At 36.0% G+C, this 17,693-nt stretch overlaps 1 protein-coding gene across 2 annotated transcripts in view; it reads right to left on the reverse strand.

The window, feature by feature from the left end:
* Window positions 1-17,693, reverse strand: part of Gria4 (glutamate ionotropic receptor AMPA type subunit 4) — a 370,469-nt gene that overhangs the window by 235,926 nt on the left and 116,850 nt on the right. For both annotated transcript variants that reach the window (XM_051155874.1, XM_051155873.1), the window contains exon 4: window positions 970-1,209. In XM_051155874.1, the coding sequence (XP_051011831.1) occupies window positions 970-1,209 (240 nt within the window). The remainder of the gene's footprint in view (window positions 1-969; window positions 1,210-17,693) is intronic.

The raw sequence follows: 17,693 nt of genomic DNA on the forward strand, positions 1-17,693 counted from the left end.
AATATCATCCACAACATCATTTACTAGATTTCTGAAAGTATGTTATGCAATCATCTGAAAACTCTTCTGCAAATATACTAACCAGAAATGAAACAAAGCAAACAAAACATGCCAAAGCAAGCCAAAGGAAAAATTTCCCCTCTATACTTTGCCAAACAAGTCTCTCCTTGGGACAGTTATATAAAATTACAGTATGTAAGACACAAGCAAAGTGATTTTTAGTTCCATGATTTGGTTTTGTTAATTAATCAAGCACAGTATGGCATGACATGTGTGTACTCAAAACTGGTTAGTCAGACGCACAGGTAAACAACCTACAGCTTGTGAGTAGCATCTGAGGCAGGTGGCTATCTCACAAGGATCGAATTTTCAATCTTGAGATCTGCAGCATACTTTAGACATACATCTATGGACCTGATCAATCTCATGAAGACCCCACTGGCATCTGCTAGAGAATTAGCAATAGAGTTATTCAGTTGATGTGTTTGCCCATAGTTTGGTGGACCAGAAATAAAAGAGTGTTCTGGAATAGTTGCCACTAATATACAAAAAGCACCTTGGCTTCTTTTTCTCTGTGTCCCAATTTTAACAAACTTGTAAAGACAGTTTTCTCAGAAATAAGAAGCTACTTGTTTGCTCTCTTTTGTTTTGAGACAGTGTCTCACTGTATAGCTTCATCTGGTCTGGAACCAGCTACTTAGACTGGCCTGGAATTCATTGAGATGGACAAGCATCTGCCTTTGCCTTTCAAGTGCTGGGATCAGAGGAGAAGGTTACCAGGCCAGGCTAGAAGCATTTTAAATTAGAAACGCATTCTGGAGATGAAATTAAAACATTGATAATATGCCCAAACTATTCTCTAGTTTTAGCAGCATTAAGGATCACAATGTTTTTGGTAAATCATACATCATACAAAGGCATCTCAGACAGAAGGTTAGAGCTGTCCTAATGTAGAAAGATAAGACTTACCTCTGTCTGTATCATAGAGGAAGACAAAACAGTTCCACTCATAGTGATCCAGAAGGCTCAGGAGTGCACCTCTCAATGAAGGCCTTAGCTGCAGCACAAACTGGCTCTCCCCTTCAGTGGGGAAGCTTGGTGTGATGAGGGAGATGTGCAGGGCACTGCAGAACGAGGTCAAGGTGTGCACTGACCTCTTGTCATAGAGTCCAAAAATGGCAAACACTCCTCTAGAATACTGGGAACAGACTGTGGGGGAAAACAGACAGATAATCACTAACTATTATCTAAGACTGGTTACTTTAAATCTACTGTCAACAAAGATTTAAAGAAAAATTGCTTAAATGTTAACAATATATAATAGAGAACACAAGAAGAGTGTGCATTTGTAGAACAGTAACCTGTAAGTCCTTGAGTTTATCCAACAGCCAATCACTGTGTAAAGGGGGTTTAAATGAAAAAACCCAGCATTAATAAGCCAATTCTAATTAAAGAGAAATTTGACTGAAATAAATAATATATAACCCTCTAAAAGATCTCAAATGCTATGCCACAGGCTTTTAAGAATGACAGACATTAAATTTTCTCTATATTTGTTCTTGCCTGAAATCTATAATAATATACTTTGATATTTTTAATAGGAATCAAAGAAACAATTGCCTGCTACATGGCCTTATGTATTCTTAGACTACATTTGCTAACTTTTTATTTCTGACTTTACTCTATAGCAATTTCATCTTTTGTCACAACCTTGAAGTCTTCTTGAATAATGTTTGAAAACAGAAGTTGGTTTTGAGAGGGAAATTATTTTTAGGACATATAATCACCTGAGTGAACTGGGAGCAACTGTATAGCTATAACCCTAAAACAATCACCCCAAATCCTGACAAGACCTGCCTGGAGAGAGAGGACATCCTCTAGACTCTCAGTTTTTATAAGAACATCAAGCACTGGCATAAAATGAGAGAGACTCTTTATATTCCTCTCCAATGGTCCTTTGCTTACCACAACATTGATGATTTATGGAACAAACAGGTGACTTTTTCTCATCTACACTTCAAAAGATACAGAACTATAGTCAGTTAGAGACATCAGTCTATGCACTATTGTGAGTGAGTGTGTGTGTGTGTGTGTGTGTGTGTGTGTGTGTGTGTGTGTGTGTGTACACCAAACAAGTCTGCACTGTAAATTCTTGTATGGCTAAATGTCTTGCTTCTACTAGGGTTAGATAGCAAGCCAGAGAAGTGCTTACCACTACAAAATTTTTACATTTTGGGGTTTTAGGTACTAACATTTTTTAAAAACTGATTTTTAATTTGTTTACTTTACATCCTGATTGTAGTGTCCTCCCTAGTTGATCCCTCCTCAACACTCCCTTAGTACTCAGAAAGGGGGAGCCCTCCTCCGCTATCATCTGACCTTAGCCTATAAAGGCTCATCTGGACTGCCTGCACCCTCTTCCCCTATGGCATGGCAAGGCTGACACACCAGAGGGAAGTGATCAATGAGTGGGTACCAGAGGCTTTGTCCGAAGTAACCCCTACTTCCTACTTTATGGGGTCCACAAGGAATCTATGCTGCCTATCAACTACATCTAAGTAGGGGATTGAGGTCTTCACCATGCATGGTCTTTGGTTAGTGTATCCATCTCTGGAGTACCACTCTCACCTGGATTGTTGGATCCATTGGTCTCCATGTAGAGCTCCTGTGCACTCTGTCCTTATATTCCCCAACTCTGCCATAAGACCCCCTGCACTCTAGCCCTCAGTTTTGCTGTGAGTCTCAGCATCTGCTTTAATCTCTTGCTGGGTGGACTCTTTCAGAGGACCTCTATGACAGGCTCTTGTCTCTGTTCCATCTCTTCAACTGCTTCTGGTATCTATCTATTCTACTTGCTCTTCTGTGTGAGAATTAAGCATTCTCCCAAGGGTTCTCCTTGTTATGTAGCCTCTTTTAGGTGTATATTGAAGTGTGGGTATCCTGCATCATGCAGCTAATGACTGCTTATAAGCTTATAAGTGAGTATATACCATGCGTCTTCTTGGGTTTGGATTACTTCACTCAGGATGTTAAGTTCTAGTTCCATCCATTTGCCTCCAAATTTCAAGATTTCCTTGTTTTGAATAGGTCAATAGTATTCTATTGTGTAAATGTTCCACCATTTATCCATTCTTCGACGGAGGGACATCTAAGTTGTTTCTAGATTCTGGTTATTATGAATAAAGCTACTGTGAACATAATTGAGCAAATGTCCTTGTTGTATGATGGAGCATCTTTTTGGTATATGGCCAGGAGTGATTTAGCTGGGTCCTGAGGTAGAGCTCTTCCCAATTTTCTCAGAAAGCTCTGATTTCCAAGTGGTTGTACAAGTTTGCACTACCACCAGCAATGGAGGAGTGAACCTAATTCTCCACATCCTTGTCAGCATGTACTGACTCTACTTTTTGATTTTATCCATTCTGTTGGGTGTAAGGTAGAATCTCAGAGTTTTGATTTGCATGTCCCTGATGACTAGGGATATTGAGCCTTTCTCTACGTGTTTATCGGCCATTCGATAATGTTTTGATGAGAGTTCTCTGTTTGGTTATGTATCCCATTTTGAAAATGGGACTATTTGGTCTGGTGGTGTTTAATTTCTTTAGTTCTTTACATATTAACCTTCTGTCAGATGTAGGGTTGGTGAAGATCTTTTCCTAGTTTGTAGGCTGTCATTTTGTTCTCCTGACAGAGTCCCTTGCCTTACAAAATCTTTTCAGTTGCATGAGGACCTATTTATTAATTGTTGATCTTAGAGCTCGAGCTGTTGGTGTTCTGCTCAGGAAGCTGTCTCCTGTGCCAATGAGCTCAAGGCTCTTCCCCACCTTTTCTTCTACCAGATTTATTGTGTCTTGTTTTTAATCCACTTGTACTTTAGTTTTTTGCAGTGTGATGAATAGGAGTTTATTTACAGTTGTCTACATGTAGATATCTAGCTAGACCAGCATCATTTGCTGATGATGCTATCTTTTTTCAATTTTATGGCTTTGGCTTTTTGTCAACAGTCAAGTGTCCATAGGTGTATGCATTTCTTTCTGGGCCTTCAATCAATTCTATTGATCTACCTGTCTTTTTCTATGCCAGTACCGTGCAGTTTTTATTACTGTTACTCTGTAGTACAGCTTGATATCAGGAATGGAGATTCCTCTGGAAGATTTTTTATTGTACAGGATTGTCTTAGCTATTTGAACATTTTTTTACATATGGAGTTTAGAATTGTTCTTCCAAAACCTATAGAGTTGTGTTGGCATTTTTAGGGAAATTGCATTGAATCTATAGACTGCTTTTGGTAAGATGGCCATTTTTACTATGTTAATCCTAACAATACATGAGTGTGGGAGATCCTTCCATGGTCTGATATATTCTTTAATTTCTTTCCTCATAGACCTGAAGTTTTTTTCATACGAGACTTTCGCTTGCTTGGTTAGATTTATACCAAGATACTTCATGTTTTCTTGTGGCTATTGTGAAGGGTGTTATCTCCCTAATTTCTTTCAATTCAAAGAAATCAGTAGTGCTCCTTTATACAAGAGACAAAAGGGCTGATAAAGAAATTAGTTACTAATTTTAATTGCTAAATTCATTAAGAAACTCAAGGTTAATAAATAGCCTAAACATATTCATACAGATGTTGTTTATTAAAAAATGAAGAATTTACAACTATTTCTTATTATCTTGTGTGCCTGAGATTGTTTCCTGTATTTGTATATGTCTCTTTATATGTACCCGGTGCTCACAAAGGCCAGACAAGGGCTTCTGATTTACTAATACTAGAGTTCCAGATGACTGCAAGATGACTGCTATTCATGTAGTGGGAATTGAATCTGAGTCTTCTGCAAATGCAGCAAGTGCTCTTAACTCCCTCAATAAGTGAAGACCTTTTTATTAAAAATGTTAAAACTTCCAGAAATATATACTAACATCTTTATTTGTATTATATAATTTTTGAGATTTCAGAAAAATGTAGTATAAAATTAAATAAACTTTAATAAAATCTAGAGATGCTTCTTTTGTTTCTGTTCATTTTACCTCATAAAATTGGGGATAAAGTATAAATGTTATAACAGTAGTATAAAATGAACAGAAAATAGATACTGTTGATGAATTTTGCATGTCATCCACAGTGTAGTTTCGAAAACAATAGGTTTAGTAAAAAACCAAAGACTCTATTTCAGTTGAAAAGTCTAAGAAAGAATTGACATGGAGATATGACGGGATCATTTCAGACCATATAAATAATCTTAAATCCTAATACTGTTACTGCTTAGCCTAACTATTTAGGAAAAATTATTTTTTCTCATTTTTATAAATAATAAAACCAAAATTATATCATTAGCATAGATGATGAAAATATAATATGTCAAAAATTCAATGAAAGCATATAAACCCACCATCCTATAAAGATAAATGAAAAAAGTAGCATATTTTAAGGTATCAGTTTCTATACATGGTTATTATTTAGATAATTTCACTATTATATGACACAATAAGAATTCTAAAAAATAAAACAACTCAGTTGATCTTAAGCCAATATATAATATTTTGAGATGCTATACCATAGTGAGGAAGATCATCCATCTATAATTCTGTTTTCCTAATCCTGGGAACACACCAGCCATACTCATTATATACTCATATTGATTACCTTGTTTCAGTTTATTTTACTAGGCCTCACAAATTTACTTGCTTTTCAATGTTAGTCATCGACATCTGCCTGCATTTACTTGCACATGACACATAATCAGAATTTTTCCTAGCTGTCATTCTGCATCTATTTTTCTTACTTTCAGAGCACACTCGCTACATCCCTGTTAACAATGCTTCTGGATGAATTCTGCCACCAGCATATCTTTGCTTATTTATGCTTACAGTGTTTTTCTTTTGCACATTATCCCTTGCTTTAATCTAGAGCCCTGGCCTGGCCGGTGACAGTTACTGTGTCTTCAGTGTGTAAGAATAGGCTGTCTATCAAATGTTCAGTGTTATTATCTTCATGTTAAACCATGACAATATAGTGCTTGGTTCAGTAGAATTAAATTTAATAGCGTAGTCATTTTCATACATATTATAAATTTAGTTTCAGAAACACTAAATCAAAAATTTCCTTGGTTATCTCTTATACCATCTACTGTTGCTTAGCACACAAATAAGTATTCAAGCTGTATAAATTAAAATATATAAATGCAGCATAATGTAGTAGGGTAAACTAAACTTACTAAAATATGTTCTGAATGTAGAAAAAGAAAACCAAATTTAGTTTTTATATAAAATAACAAACAATAATGAATGCACAGTCACTGAGTAGAGGTGATGCGATGAGACTGACAGATATTTTGCGATGTAAACACTAATTAAAATGAGGTTCACAAAAAAATAATGCAATCATAAGTTTAAGTGAATATTCTGTACTTTGCTTCACTAACGAGATAACTTGGATCGTGTATTATGTAAATTAGCCCATAATATAAACACATGGTGATGATCCATTTACTTTATATCTGATGGTGTGAGTGAATTAAACATGTCTTCTCATCAGGTAGTTGCCCAATTTCATTACACATGCATATTCCAGATAATAAACTAAATCAAATTATGGCATAATTTGTGATTAACTGTAGCTTTATTTCATATTCAAGTTAAATGGCATGATCTTAGCGCAGTGTGTTGCAAGTTCGAAGCCTTGAATTGAGTTGGACATGCCCACAGCAGTGTGGACCAAGTGAATGAGGTTTGTTCTTCTCATATAATTCTTATCCTTCTCCTTTATCTTCAATTCTTCTTTTTAAGAGCTTTCTCTAAATGTGTTTGTAACTCAGCTTTATTAAGGCAAAGAACTTCTGTACTTTGTTTCTTCCATGTCCTCATTAATTGCTCATAGTGTCCTGATTTTGGAGACTTTTCTCTTTACAAAATTTTCAGTTCAGCTATCTCTAGGCTTTTCATCACCTAAATCTCAATAATTTCAATACCAAGCATTCACTTTAAACATCTATTTCGGTGGAATTCTCTGACATGCTTTGACACATTAGGTGTATCTTTTAAATGCTTCCCTTACCTTGCTTTCTAAAACCACTGCTATACTCTTCCTTTGTTTACCTGGTATGTATTAAAAACAGTTCCTCTTTATCCATCTTATACTCATCACTTTTCTCAAAAAAGATGAAGTTATTAAAATCTGGGGCTTTAAACAACATATGTTATGGTTTGAACATGAATATGTTTGAATATGAAATGTTCTCCAGGAGCTGATGTGTTTGAACACTTGGTCCTTTGATGGTGGTGCTGATTGGGAAAGATTATACAACCTGTAGAACCTGGAGCCTGATGGTGAAAGTGGGTTACTGGGGGCAGGTTTGGAGATTTCATTGTCCAGACTTACTTCCTTTTCACTTTGCTTTTTAAGAGCAGGTGTAATGTGACCCACAGTCTCTTGCTCCTGTCTTTGTGCTTTCTCAAACATAACAGATGGTACACCTTGACCTGTAAACTAAATTAATATGTTCTCCCACAAGAAAGCAGCCAGAGGTATCTGGAAGAGTCCAGAGCAGAGAGAAAAAAATAGTAGACATGTCCATGAGAAAATCAGGAGTAGAGCAGAGATATACAAAGGGGTGAGGAGAGCAAGAGATAAAGACAAACAGAGTGTGGGCAAAAAACGGCATAGCAGAGGACAAAGAGGGAATGTAGCTGAAACAAGCTATAGGGAAAACTGAGTATCTGGTGAGCTAGGGATGTTTAGCATAGGAGGGAGATGAGAAAGGCTAGCATGGACAATGAAGTGTGAAACTCTTCTAAGTACTTATAATACTGAGGAAGCGTGGAGATCAGTGATAAGGGAAATTCTTTGTTTTGGTACTGGTGAACCAGGTCCACAAGTTCCTGAATAGTGCTGGCTTTTGTCTAACCACTAGAATGTGGGGAAATGGAGTTTCCTTTGGACCCAACATTGACAAAAGTAATGCAATGTCTATAAGCACATACCCATGCCCCCCTCAAATTGTACGATATACTTCAAATCTATCATTTTGTCTGAAGATCGACGGTCTGTTGTTTTCAAAACTATGACACAGTGTATTACCCCAGATAGTTTGTCACACAAATTTCTTTTACAACAACTTTATCACCTCCACACTTAGAACTGTAGTTTTTCTTCCAGTTAACCTAGAATTTTGGGTTATATGAAGAGTCTACAGACAAAAGAATCAAACTTCTTTTTCAGCCAATGCTAAGTTCCAATCACCACTATATTAGTAAGAATAATGTTAAAAATTGTTAAGCAATAACATTATCAATTACTAAGTACTAGTATTTACTGTCCTACTTAAGTATCTATAATATAGAGATAATAATTGAAATATAAAATTACAGACAATGCTAATCATGAAACTGTTATAATAAAGATTGGGATCATTGATTATTGAAAAACAAGTGTCAAGAAAAGTCTATCCATATATTTGTGGTTTTCTAGAGTGATCTTAGAGGTAGAAAAGATAATAGGCCATCTACTGCCACTGGCTAACTGCAGAAACAGATGGTTAAACCCTATTATGAAAGACACTACAAGGATTAGTTGCAGGTCATGGGAATATAAAGCTGGAGCTAAACAGCATTGCTCTTCCCTGCTAATGGTCTTCTGTAGGTCTGGAGGTGCTGAGCACCTGGAACTAATGCATATAACTCTAGTCTCCCATGTTCTCCTTTTCCAGTGTTACAGTTGCACACATGTTTAGTAAGTTTAAACTTTTTGCATTCTCGTTCACCCACTTCTATCATCTTAAGTTGGTGGCAATTTGTCACTACCTTATAGGTAGTTCACATCCTTGTTTCAGTTGTAGTAGAGTTCTTACTGTGGTCATTTAAATAAGTCCCTTTGGCAGAAAGAAAATGCTCCATAGTAATTTTAGGTGTGCACCACCACCACCTAGCATGCAATTATTTCTTTCAGAAAACTCATATGGAATTTGAATAATTTACTAAATATTTCAGAAATAAAAAAATCAGTTCAAGATCTGAAGATGAAAATGGATTCAATGATAAACACACAGACAGAAGAAAATGAGAACGTGAGACCTCAGAGAAGAAGGCGAGCAACACAGAGGTGAGCTTTTCTAACAGAATCCAAGAGATGGAAGAACGAATCTCAGGCCTAGAAGATACAATCACAGATCTTGAAGCAACCATTAAGGAAAATGCGAAGTCTGTAAAACTCCTGACACAAAACATCCAAGAAATCAAGGACACCATGAAAAGAAGAAATCTGAGGATAATAGACATTGAAGAAAGAGAAGATATCAGTCTCCAAGGCCCAGAAACTATTCTCAAGATAGAAATGGATGGAAAATTACCAAATTCATTCTATGAGGCCATAGTCTCATTGATACCTAAACCTCACAAAGACTCAACAAAGGAAGAGAATTTCAGACCAACATCGATGCAAAAATACTAAATAAAATACTTGCAAAATGAATACAAGAACACATCAAAGATTTCATTCATCATGACCAAGTAGGCTTTATACCAGGCATGCAGGGATGGTTTAATATATGGAAATCCATCAATGTAATCCACCATATAAACAAACTGAAAATAAAAAACCACATGATCATCTCTTTAGATGCAGAGAAAGCATTTGATAAAATCCAACACCCATTCATGTTTAAAGTTTTAGAGAGATCAGGGATACAAGGCACTTTCCTCAACATAATAAAGGCTATATACAGCAAGCCAATAGCCAAAATCAAAGTAAATGGTGAGATACTCAAGGAAATTCCTCTAAAATCGGGAACAAGGCAAGGCTGCCCATCCTCTCCATATCTCTTCAATATAGTACCCGAAGTTCTAGCCAGAGCAATAAGACAACAAAAGGAGATCAAGGGTATCCAAATGGGAAAGAAGAAAGTAAATTATCCCTGTTTGCAGATGATATGATAGTGTACATAAGTGACCCTCAAAATTCCACCAGAGAACTCCTACAGCTGATAAACACCTTCAGCAAATTAGCTGGATACAAAATTAACTCAAAAAAGTCTGTAGCATTCCTACACACAAATGACAAGCTTGCAGAGGAAGAAATTAGGAAAGCCACACCCCTCACATTAGCCACAAGCAATATAAAATATCTAGGAGTCACTCTAACTAAGCAAGTGAAGGACTTGTTTGAAAAAATTTCAAAACTCTGAAGAAAAAGATTGAAGATGACATGAGAAGATGGAATGATCTTCCTTGCTCATGGATCGGAAGAATTAACATAGTAAAAATGGTCACCCTACCAAAAGCAATCTACAGATTCAATGCAATCCCTATCAAAATACCTACACAATTTTTTAAAGACATTGAAAGTTCAATTCTGAACTTCATATGGAAAAACAAAAAGCCCAGAATAGCTAAAACAATCTTGTACAATAAAAGGTGGTCTGGAGGAATCTCCATACCTGATTTCAAACTGTACTATAAAGCAATAGTAATTAAAACAGCTTGGTACTGGTACAGCAACAGGCTGGTTGATCAGTGGAATCGAATCGAAGACCCAGATATGAATCCACACACATATGGTCACTTGATTTTCGACAAAGAAGCCAAATCGATTCAATGGAAAAAGAATAACATCTTCAACAAATGATGCTGGTCTAACTGGAGGTCTATGTGTAAAAAAAATGCAACTGGACCCATATTTGTCACCTTGCACAAAACTCAAATCCAAGTGGATTAAAGTACTCAACATAAAACCAGTGACACTAAGTCACTTAGAGGAAAAAGTGGGGAAGAGCCTGGAACATATTGGCATAGTAAAGAACTTCCTTAACAGAACGCCAATGGCCCAGGCCTTAATGTCAACAATTAAATGGGACCTCATGAGGCTGAGCAACTTCTGTAAGGCTGGAGACACTGTCAAGAGAACAAAGCGACAGCCTACAGACTGGGAAAAGATCTTCACCAACCCTACATCTGAGAAAAGCCTAATATCCAAAATATATAAAGAACTCAAGAAGCTAAACACCACCAAACCAAATAACTCATTTGAGAAATGGGGCTTGGAACTAAACAGGGAATTCTCAACAGAGGAATATCAAATGGCTGAGAAACACTTAAAGAAATGCTCAACCTCCTTAGTCATCAGGGAAATGCAAATCAAAACAACTCTGAGATTCCATCTTACACCCATCAGAATGGCTAAGATCAAAACTCAAGCAACATCACATGCTGGCGAGGATGTGGGGAGAGAGGAACACTCCTTCATTGTTGGTGGGAATGCAAACTAGTACAACCACTTTGGAAATCTATCTGGTACTATCTCAGAAAACTGAATAGGGCTTCCTCAAGACCCAGCTAATCCACTCCTTGGAATATACCCAGAAGATGCTGCAGCACACAAGAAGAAGATTTGCTCAACCATGTTCATAGCAGCCTTATTCACAATAGCCAGATCATAGAAACAGCCTAAGTGTCCCTCAGTAGAAGAATGGGGACTCTAGATGAGAGAAGCATGGGAGAATGGCAAAGTAGAAGGATCCAGAGGGTCTTAGAAACCTACAAGTAGAACATTATGATAGGCAGATTTGGGCCCAGGGGTCCTGCTCAAACTAAGGCACCAGCCAAGGACAATACAGGTGGTAAACTTTAAACCCCTACCCAGATCTAGCCAATGGTCAGAACATTCTCCAAAGTTGAGTGGAGAGTGGGGTATGACTTTCTCACGTACTCTGGTGCCTCACTTTTGACCATGTCCCCTGGAGGGGGAGACCTGGTGGCACTCAGAGGAAGGACAGCAGGTTACCAAGAAGAGACTTGATACCCTATGAGCATATACAGGGGGAGGTAATCCTCCTCAGGAACAGTCATAGGGAAGAGGAATAAGGGGAAAAGGGGAGGGAGAGAAGAATGGGAGGACACAAGGGATGGGATAACGATTGAGATGTAACAAGAAAAGAATTAATAATAAAAAATTTAAAAAAAAGAAAAAAAAGAAAAAAATCTGCCTATTAATATCAGAGACAGGGTATATTTATCTTAGCTAACAGAAATATAATGTATTACATATAATATTTATGGAAAAAAGATTAGTCATCTGCCTGAAGAGAAGCAGATAAGCATACAATATGTTTGTATTCCTATCACTACAAGAGTAGTGCTGAGACATCTTATTCATTACTATGGTTATGACAGGGTCACCTCATGTTAATAGTAATTACCACAAACTAAAAGTCCCTACACCAGAAACAACAATTCTTACAAGGCATTAATGGTCCTGTACTTGTGTTGTTACCTCTCTGGTGTGGAGTCATTGGTGTAAACACAGTACATGCCTTGTGCTCTTTTTTCTTTACCCTTTTCCCTGGTGGCCATAATAATGTTGCTAGAAACTCAAGAGCTGAGTTTATTCTTTTCCTTTGTTGGCTTTGAAAACCTGATATTTCTTATTGCTTGTGAAATTCAGAGGCATTGAATGAACTTTGTAACTCTTGTTGACACAAAAAGTGGTTGGTAGAAAAAATTCGCAAAATTGAAGCATCTAGTTTTAACTGTGTATAGGAGAGAGAAGAAATTAAAGAATGTTTGTGGGAGGAATGGGAAATATGGCAAAGTATAATAGTATGCACATTGTAAATTCTCAAAAGAATATCAATAATTGTGCATAATAACAACAATAAATTCAAATTTTAAAATAAATAAGTATAAAGGTAGAGGATAAAATTACAATTTCTTTTATAAAGATATTTGTGTATATTGCATCATTGATTATGATTGGATTGTAGAAAATTAGCTAGCATTTTAAATGCTGTTTCCCTTTCTTTCAATCTAGTCCACAAGGTTCCAGTACCAATTTTTTGTTTTCTACTATTAAAATTATTAAAATTAATTATTTATCCTTCTTTAAAATTTTCTGTATAACAACATAATCTTAGGTGGGGCCTACAACTGGAAAGTCTGTCAAAATGATGGAATTAATAAAACCTTGCGGTGCTACTGGAAAGCAGATCCAGAATTAACAGAGCAGTATATGACATGTGATCTCCCAGGATCTGGGGAACAAGAAGAGAGGAAATAAAGAAGACAAAAGTATGGGGAGTAGTTGAACATGAATAATCAAGGTTTACATTTCTCAGAATAGACATAATGATTTCTTGGTTTAGGGAAGCATTCACAAGGTAGTGAGAACAGCTTTCCTCCCTATGGTGGAAGAAGGTATTACACAGAAAGTGGCCTTGACACCCCACTCATTTTTTATCCAACATATGCTTATTTACTGCCTGGTTTGTTTCCATCACTGTAAAATGTTTTAAATAAATTTCAGTGAGTATAATATTTTCCCAAGAAGGAGCTCACAGTCTGAGGGCCAGATAAAGATGTGAACTCATGCCTAGAGACATAAAGCCAACACAGAAATAGACAAAGGAAATTATGAAGCATAGAAAAATATAATCAGTACAGTGCAGAGATTGTTCTTGGGACATACTTAGGAGTTGGGCAAGAGAACTCAGTGGAAAATTGATAGGATGAGTGAATACAAGAAGAAACGTTGCATCATGTTTTTTTTTTTTTTTTTTTTGTTGCTTTTTTTTTTTTTTTTTTTTTTTTTTTTTTTTGAGTGAATGTACATACAGCTATCACCGGACCTTGGGTGATAGAAAGCTTACAAATATTTTGTTTGAGTATAATGGGAGAAGTATAGCTTCATAAGGAAAGCAATAGGTGCTTTTGTGAATATGTTGAGCTTAAAGTGTCAATCTTCAAGTAGGGAACTGCATATGCAAATGTGAGGCAAGGGAAAATAAGAAACGAGAAAGCAGATTCACTGTACAAAGTGGGAAGAAGTGATGATGAAGTGAAGATTCAGGAAGAACGTTCAAAGACAGGCATGCCTGAAGCTAGGAATGTGGGAGTAAATCGTTTCAAAATGAGAGTGAAGCACGAAACCTGGATGAAATTAAAGAGGACATTCCGGAGAGTGAAATGCCAGCAGTTCCAATGCTATAAATAAATATTCTGCAGATCCACATCTGAGAATTTTCTCTCAGAGGTCCATGAGCCCCTTTTTTAGGTCTGCACAAATTGTTGTTCATGTAATAATGTTGTTTAAAAGACCACAAGCATATAGTGATATTTCGTGTGAGGTCTCTGCCTGCATTTTTAATTTTATTGAAATAACATTGAAAGCTGTTTCATAGATTCTAAACATACTAATCAAATGCTTGCATACAAATGGCTGAATTACAGCATATTGTTTCGGAAATGGGCTCATAGTATGGGCATGTGGTATACAGACACACATAAGCAACCCGTATGTGCACGCACATACACATAAACACACAAAAATCATTAAAGAAAACATTATGAAAAAGCTTGTTTTGATGGTACACTTCTGTAATTATAGCACTAGTAAACTGAGGCAGGAGAATCGCAAGTTTGAGGCCAGCTTGAGTTACAGAGTGAGACACCTCTTGGGGGAAAAACATAACCCAGAACCATAATATACATATATAAAACTATTGAAGAAAATAAAAAACAAACCCTAAACAATAAAAAGTTCCTAAATAAAAAAGTTTGAAAAAAAAGTCACACAATAAACTGAAGATTAAAAACAATGAACTGAAAGATTCAGAGAATACGTTGAGGTGACAAGATTTGAAACTGGGACACAACAGTAACGTAGAAACTAAGAATTTCTACAAGGCACAGCATTAGGAACTTGAGCAAAGGGAATGTAGGTGAGAGGTTGGCATGCCAGAGTTCACCATTATCTTCGAACATAGTCTCCTTTTAGACCCCCTATATTCCCTCCTGAATTCCATTTAATTTAAAAGGTGACATTTAGTTGTCTTTGCTTTCATGTACCTATCTAATGAGATTTGTTTTTTTTTTTTTTTAACACAAAACAGCATGCTATCATACATACCTTTTCATTTTTTAGACAACTTCATTGATTTATTTTTAAGCCCCACATAAGTTTCCAAAAGTTAATAACCAGCAAATTGTTCTTTTCTCCCATACGAGGGTCAGATTTAAATATTAATAGTTTACTTGACACCTCGTTTGGTTATCTATTTGGGACCAAACCCTCAGATTGGTAGGTGGGTACATAGAACTCTTCATCTCCTAGGCCAATTCTTCTTTTACTCCATTGTTGTAAAAAGGAAGAAAGGTCTGCCAACACATTTTCTTCTTTTCCATCATGTAGGTCCTGAGCTGACCTTGTCAGGTATGCATTAAAATCTATAAAATATATCTATCCACATTCTTTCCCCTATAAAAATGTTTCCATCATCTTGTCTAGTTGAATATGAGAATCTCCTAGAGCAAGCTTCCTATTTCTTTCTCCTCAGTTAGTGTCTGGAGAACAAAGGATATAGGTAAGATTGCACTCTGTGCCTACTTGAATGCTTGTAACTTTTCCCTATATTTACAGCAGTATAGGTAAGACATAGGGGGATATAGTCTTCTCTTTCTGAGATTTACTAATCTCTAATCTCACTTGGAGTACTTTCAGCAGCTCTCCCTACATTTCTCATGACAAGATTATTCACTATTATTTTTATTTTCTATATCCAAAATATATTCAACTTTCATTTACTTATTTTATTTTTTGAGATTATGATTTGATTAAACTACATTTATACGTGCCCTCTCTCAGCCTCTTTTTTTACTCTTGTTTATATATATGCATGTAATTTACATATATACATGGAATAACAATATATTTATATATTAATATATATCCATATTTGCATCCTGTCTCTTCTTTCATGAGAAACATCAGCTGCCCAGGGCCTCTCTCGGGTTCTCTGTGCCATAAGCTTCTACAGTTCTATCCAATCACATAAAACTTTTTATTTTCTTTGTAGCTCCCTCTACCCATTGAAATTACTTATCTGCTTGTTTTTAAAATAGTCTCAAGGATATAGAATTCAAATATAAGATTATTCTGCACACACATTATATGTACTCTAATATGAGGTATTGCTCCTATCCAACTCAATCATAACACAAGGTTTAATTCCAACCTTGAAAGTGGTGCTGCAGGATATTGAGGATATTTAAGTAATAAAACCTAATTGCTGAACAAATCATGGCCATATCAAATACTAGTCTATTTTTAATCACAAGATTATATATCCTAGGTTTAATAAATAGATATGATTTTTAGATATATTAGGTGAAATAGCTAAATAAGGTCTTCAAAAGCCTCAGGGACCAACAGAATATGGCACTTAAAGGTATTTTTATTATTCTAAAGATTATTTGACAACAAGACAAATCCTGGCAACTCCCAGCCTACATCAAAGATGATGATGAGCATCAAAGAACCTCCTTACGGAGTTAGCTTCAAATGTGGCAAGCAAGCCACTGGGCAAAATGTCCTCATTTCTGCCACAGACAGAATTCTGCCTAAAAATGGGCAAAAGGGTAGATACCTTCATCCAAACTAGAGTCAATGGCCAAACTCTGCCAAGACAGGGTAAACAAGTCCTCAATAGTTCCTGTCTTGCAAATATGTTGGTCAGATATACTGGGCTAGAAGGCTGAAGATGATGCTCCAATGTTATAGAGAGTTCTGGGTGACTGACTGTTCAGGCAGGAAACTGTCTCAGTTATTTTTCAATTTGGAAGCTGCTAAACTGCACTTCTGGTTCATTCAGGTAATTAAGTTTTATTCCTTCTCAAGTCTCTGATGGTCTTGAAGACCAGATAGTTTAATCTTACAATTAAGCTTAGTTGGTTAGTGGTTAAGATATTTTTATATCTATATAGATGCTTTAAGTTAATAGATATGAGATATGATATGATAGAAATTGATGTTCATTCAGAATTTTAGACTCAACAAGATAGGAAATATGTTTACTTCAAGATTGCCAAGTACAAATAGCTAAATCACTAATAATGTAACATTTACAAAATTTCTGTATTTCCAATATATATATATAATGCACACACACATATATATGGGTATGTACACTTAATGAGGGAAACATTATAATGTCATTTTCATATTCATTATTTTCATTAGTTGGGATGTAATGAGGTCTTCAGCAGAGTGTGCAGACTGGAACAGAGTATCAAATGGTATTAATTTCAGGATCAGACATCCATCCTAAAGCTTTTTAAGATCTCTTGTTCCTGGAAGGCCTTGGTTATTTCTGTTCACTTTTCATTTACCTAGTTCTACCGGTTAATGTTAAAAATCTTGTTATGTGTCTTTCTTTCCATACAGATTTTCATGAACTATGTGAGTAAACCTAAGTTCTCTTAAAATGCTAACAGAATATTTCATAAATTCATAAAGTCAAGCTAAAGTGATTCGGCAATCTTTGCTCTTTCTCTGGCTTTCTTTTTTGATGTTCACATGACAAGCTCTTCATGTTTAGACTTGGAAAAACTCTCAATCGGATAGTTGAAAAAGCATGCTGGGCTGAAATTCATTAATTTATATCCTTAAGGCATTGTCATAGGTTATTAATATATCAGTGCCATTTTTTCTTTAGATTCTAAATGGTGAGTTTGCTACAGTACAGAAAGTAACTGAATTAATTATCATCAATGACATGTTGAAATGCAAATTGCACAAAAATATTTCATTTAAAATGTATCACAATTACGGACTTTCAGTCTCTGGAATGTCTTCCTGGAAGCTGTTTTGGATAGCACTATTAGAGAGCAGAGATGCAATCAAAAGCTAGCACTTGAACTGCCCTGCTTATGTT

The sequence above is a fragment of the Acomys russatus genome, chromosome 14, assembly GCF_903995435.1.
Source record: "Acomys russatus chromosome 14, mAcoRus1.1, whole genome shotgun sequence".
NCBI classification, from domain to species: Eukaryota; Metazoa; Chordata; class Mammalia; order Rodentia; family Muridae; genus Acomys; species Acomys russatus.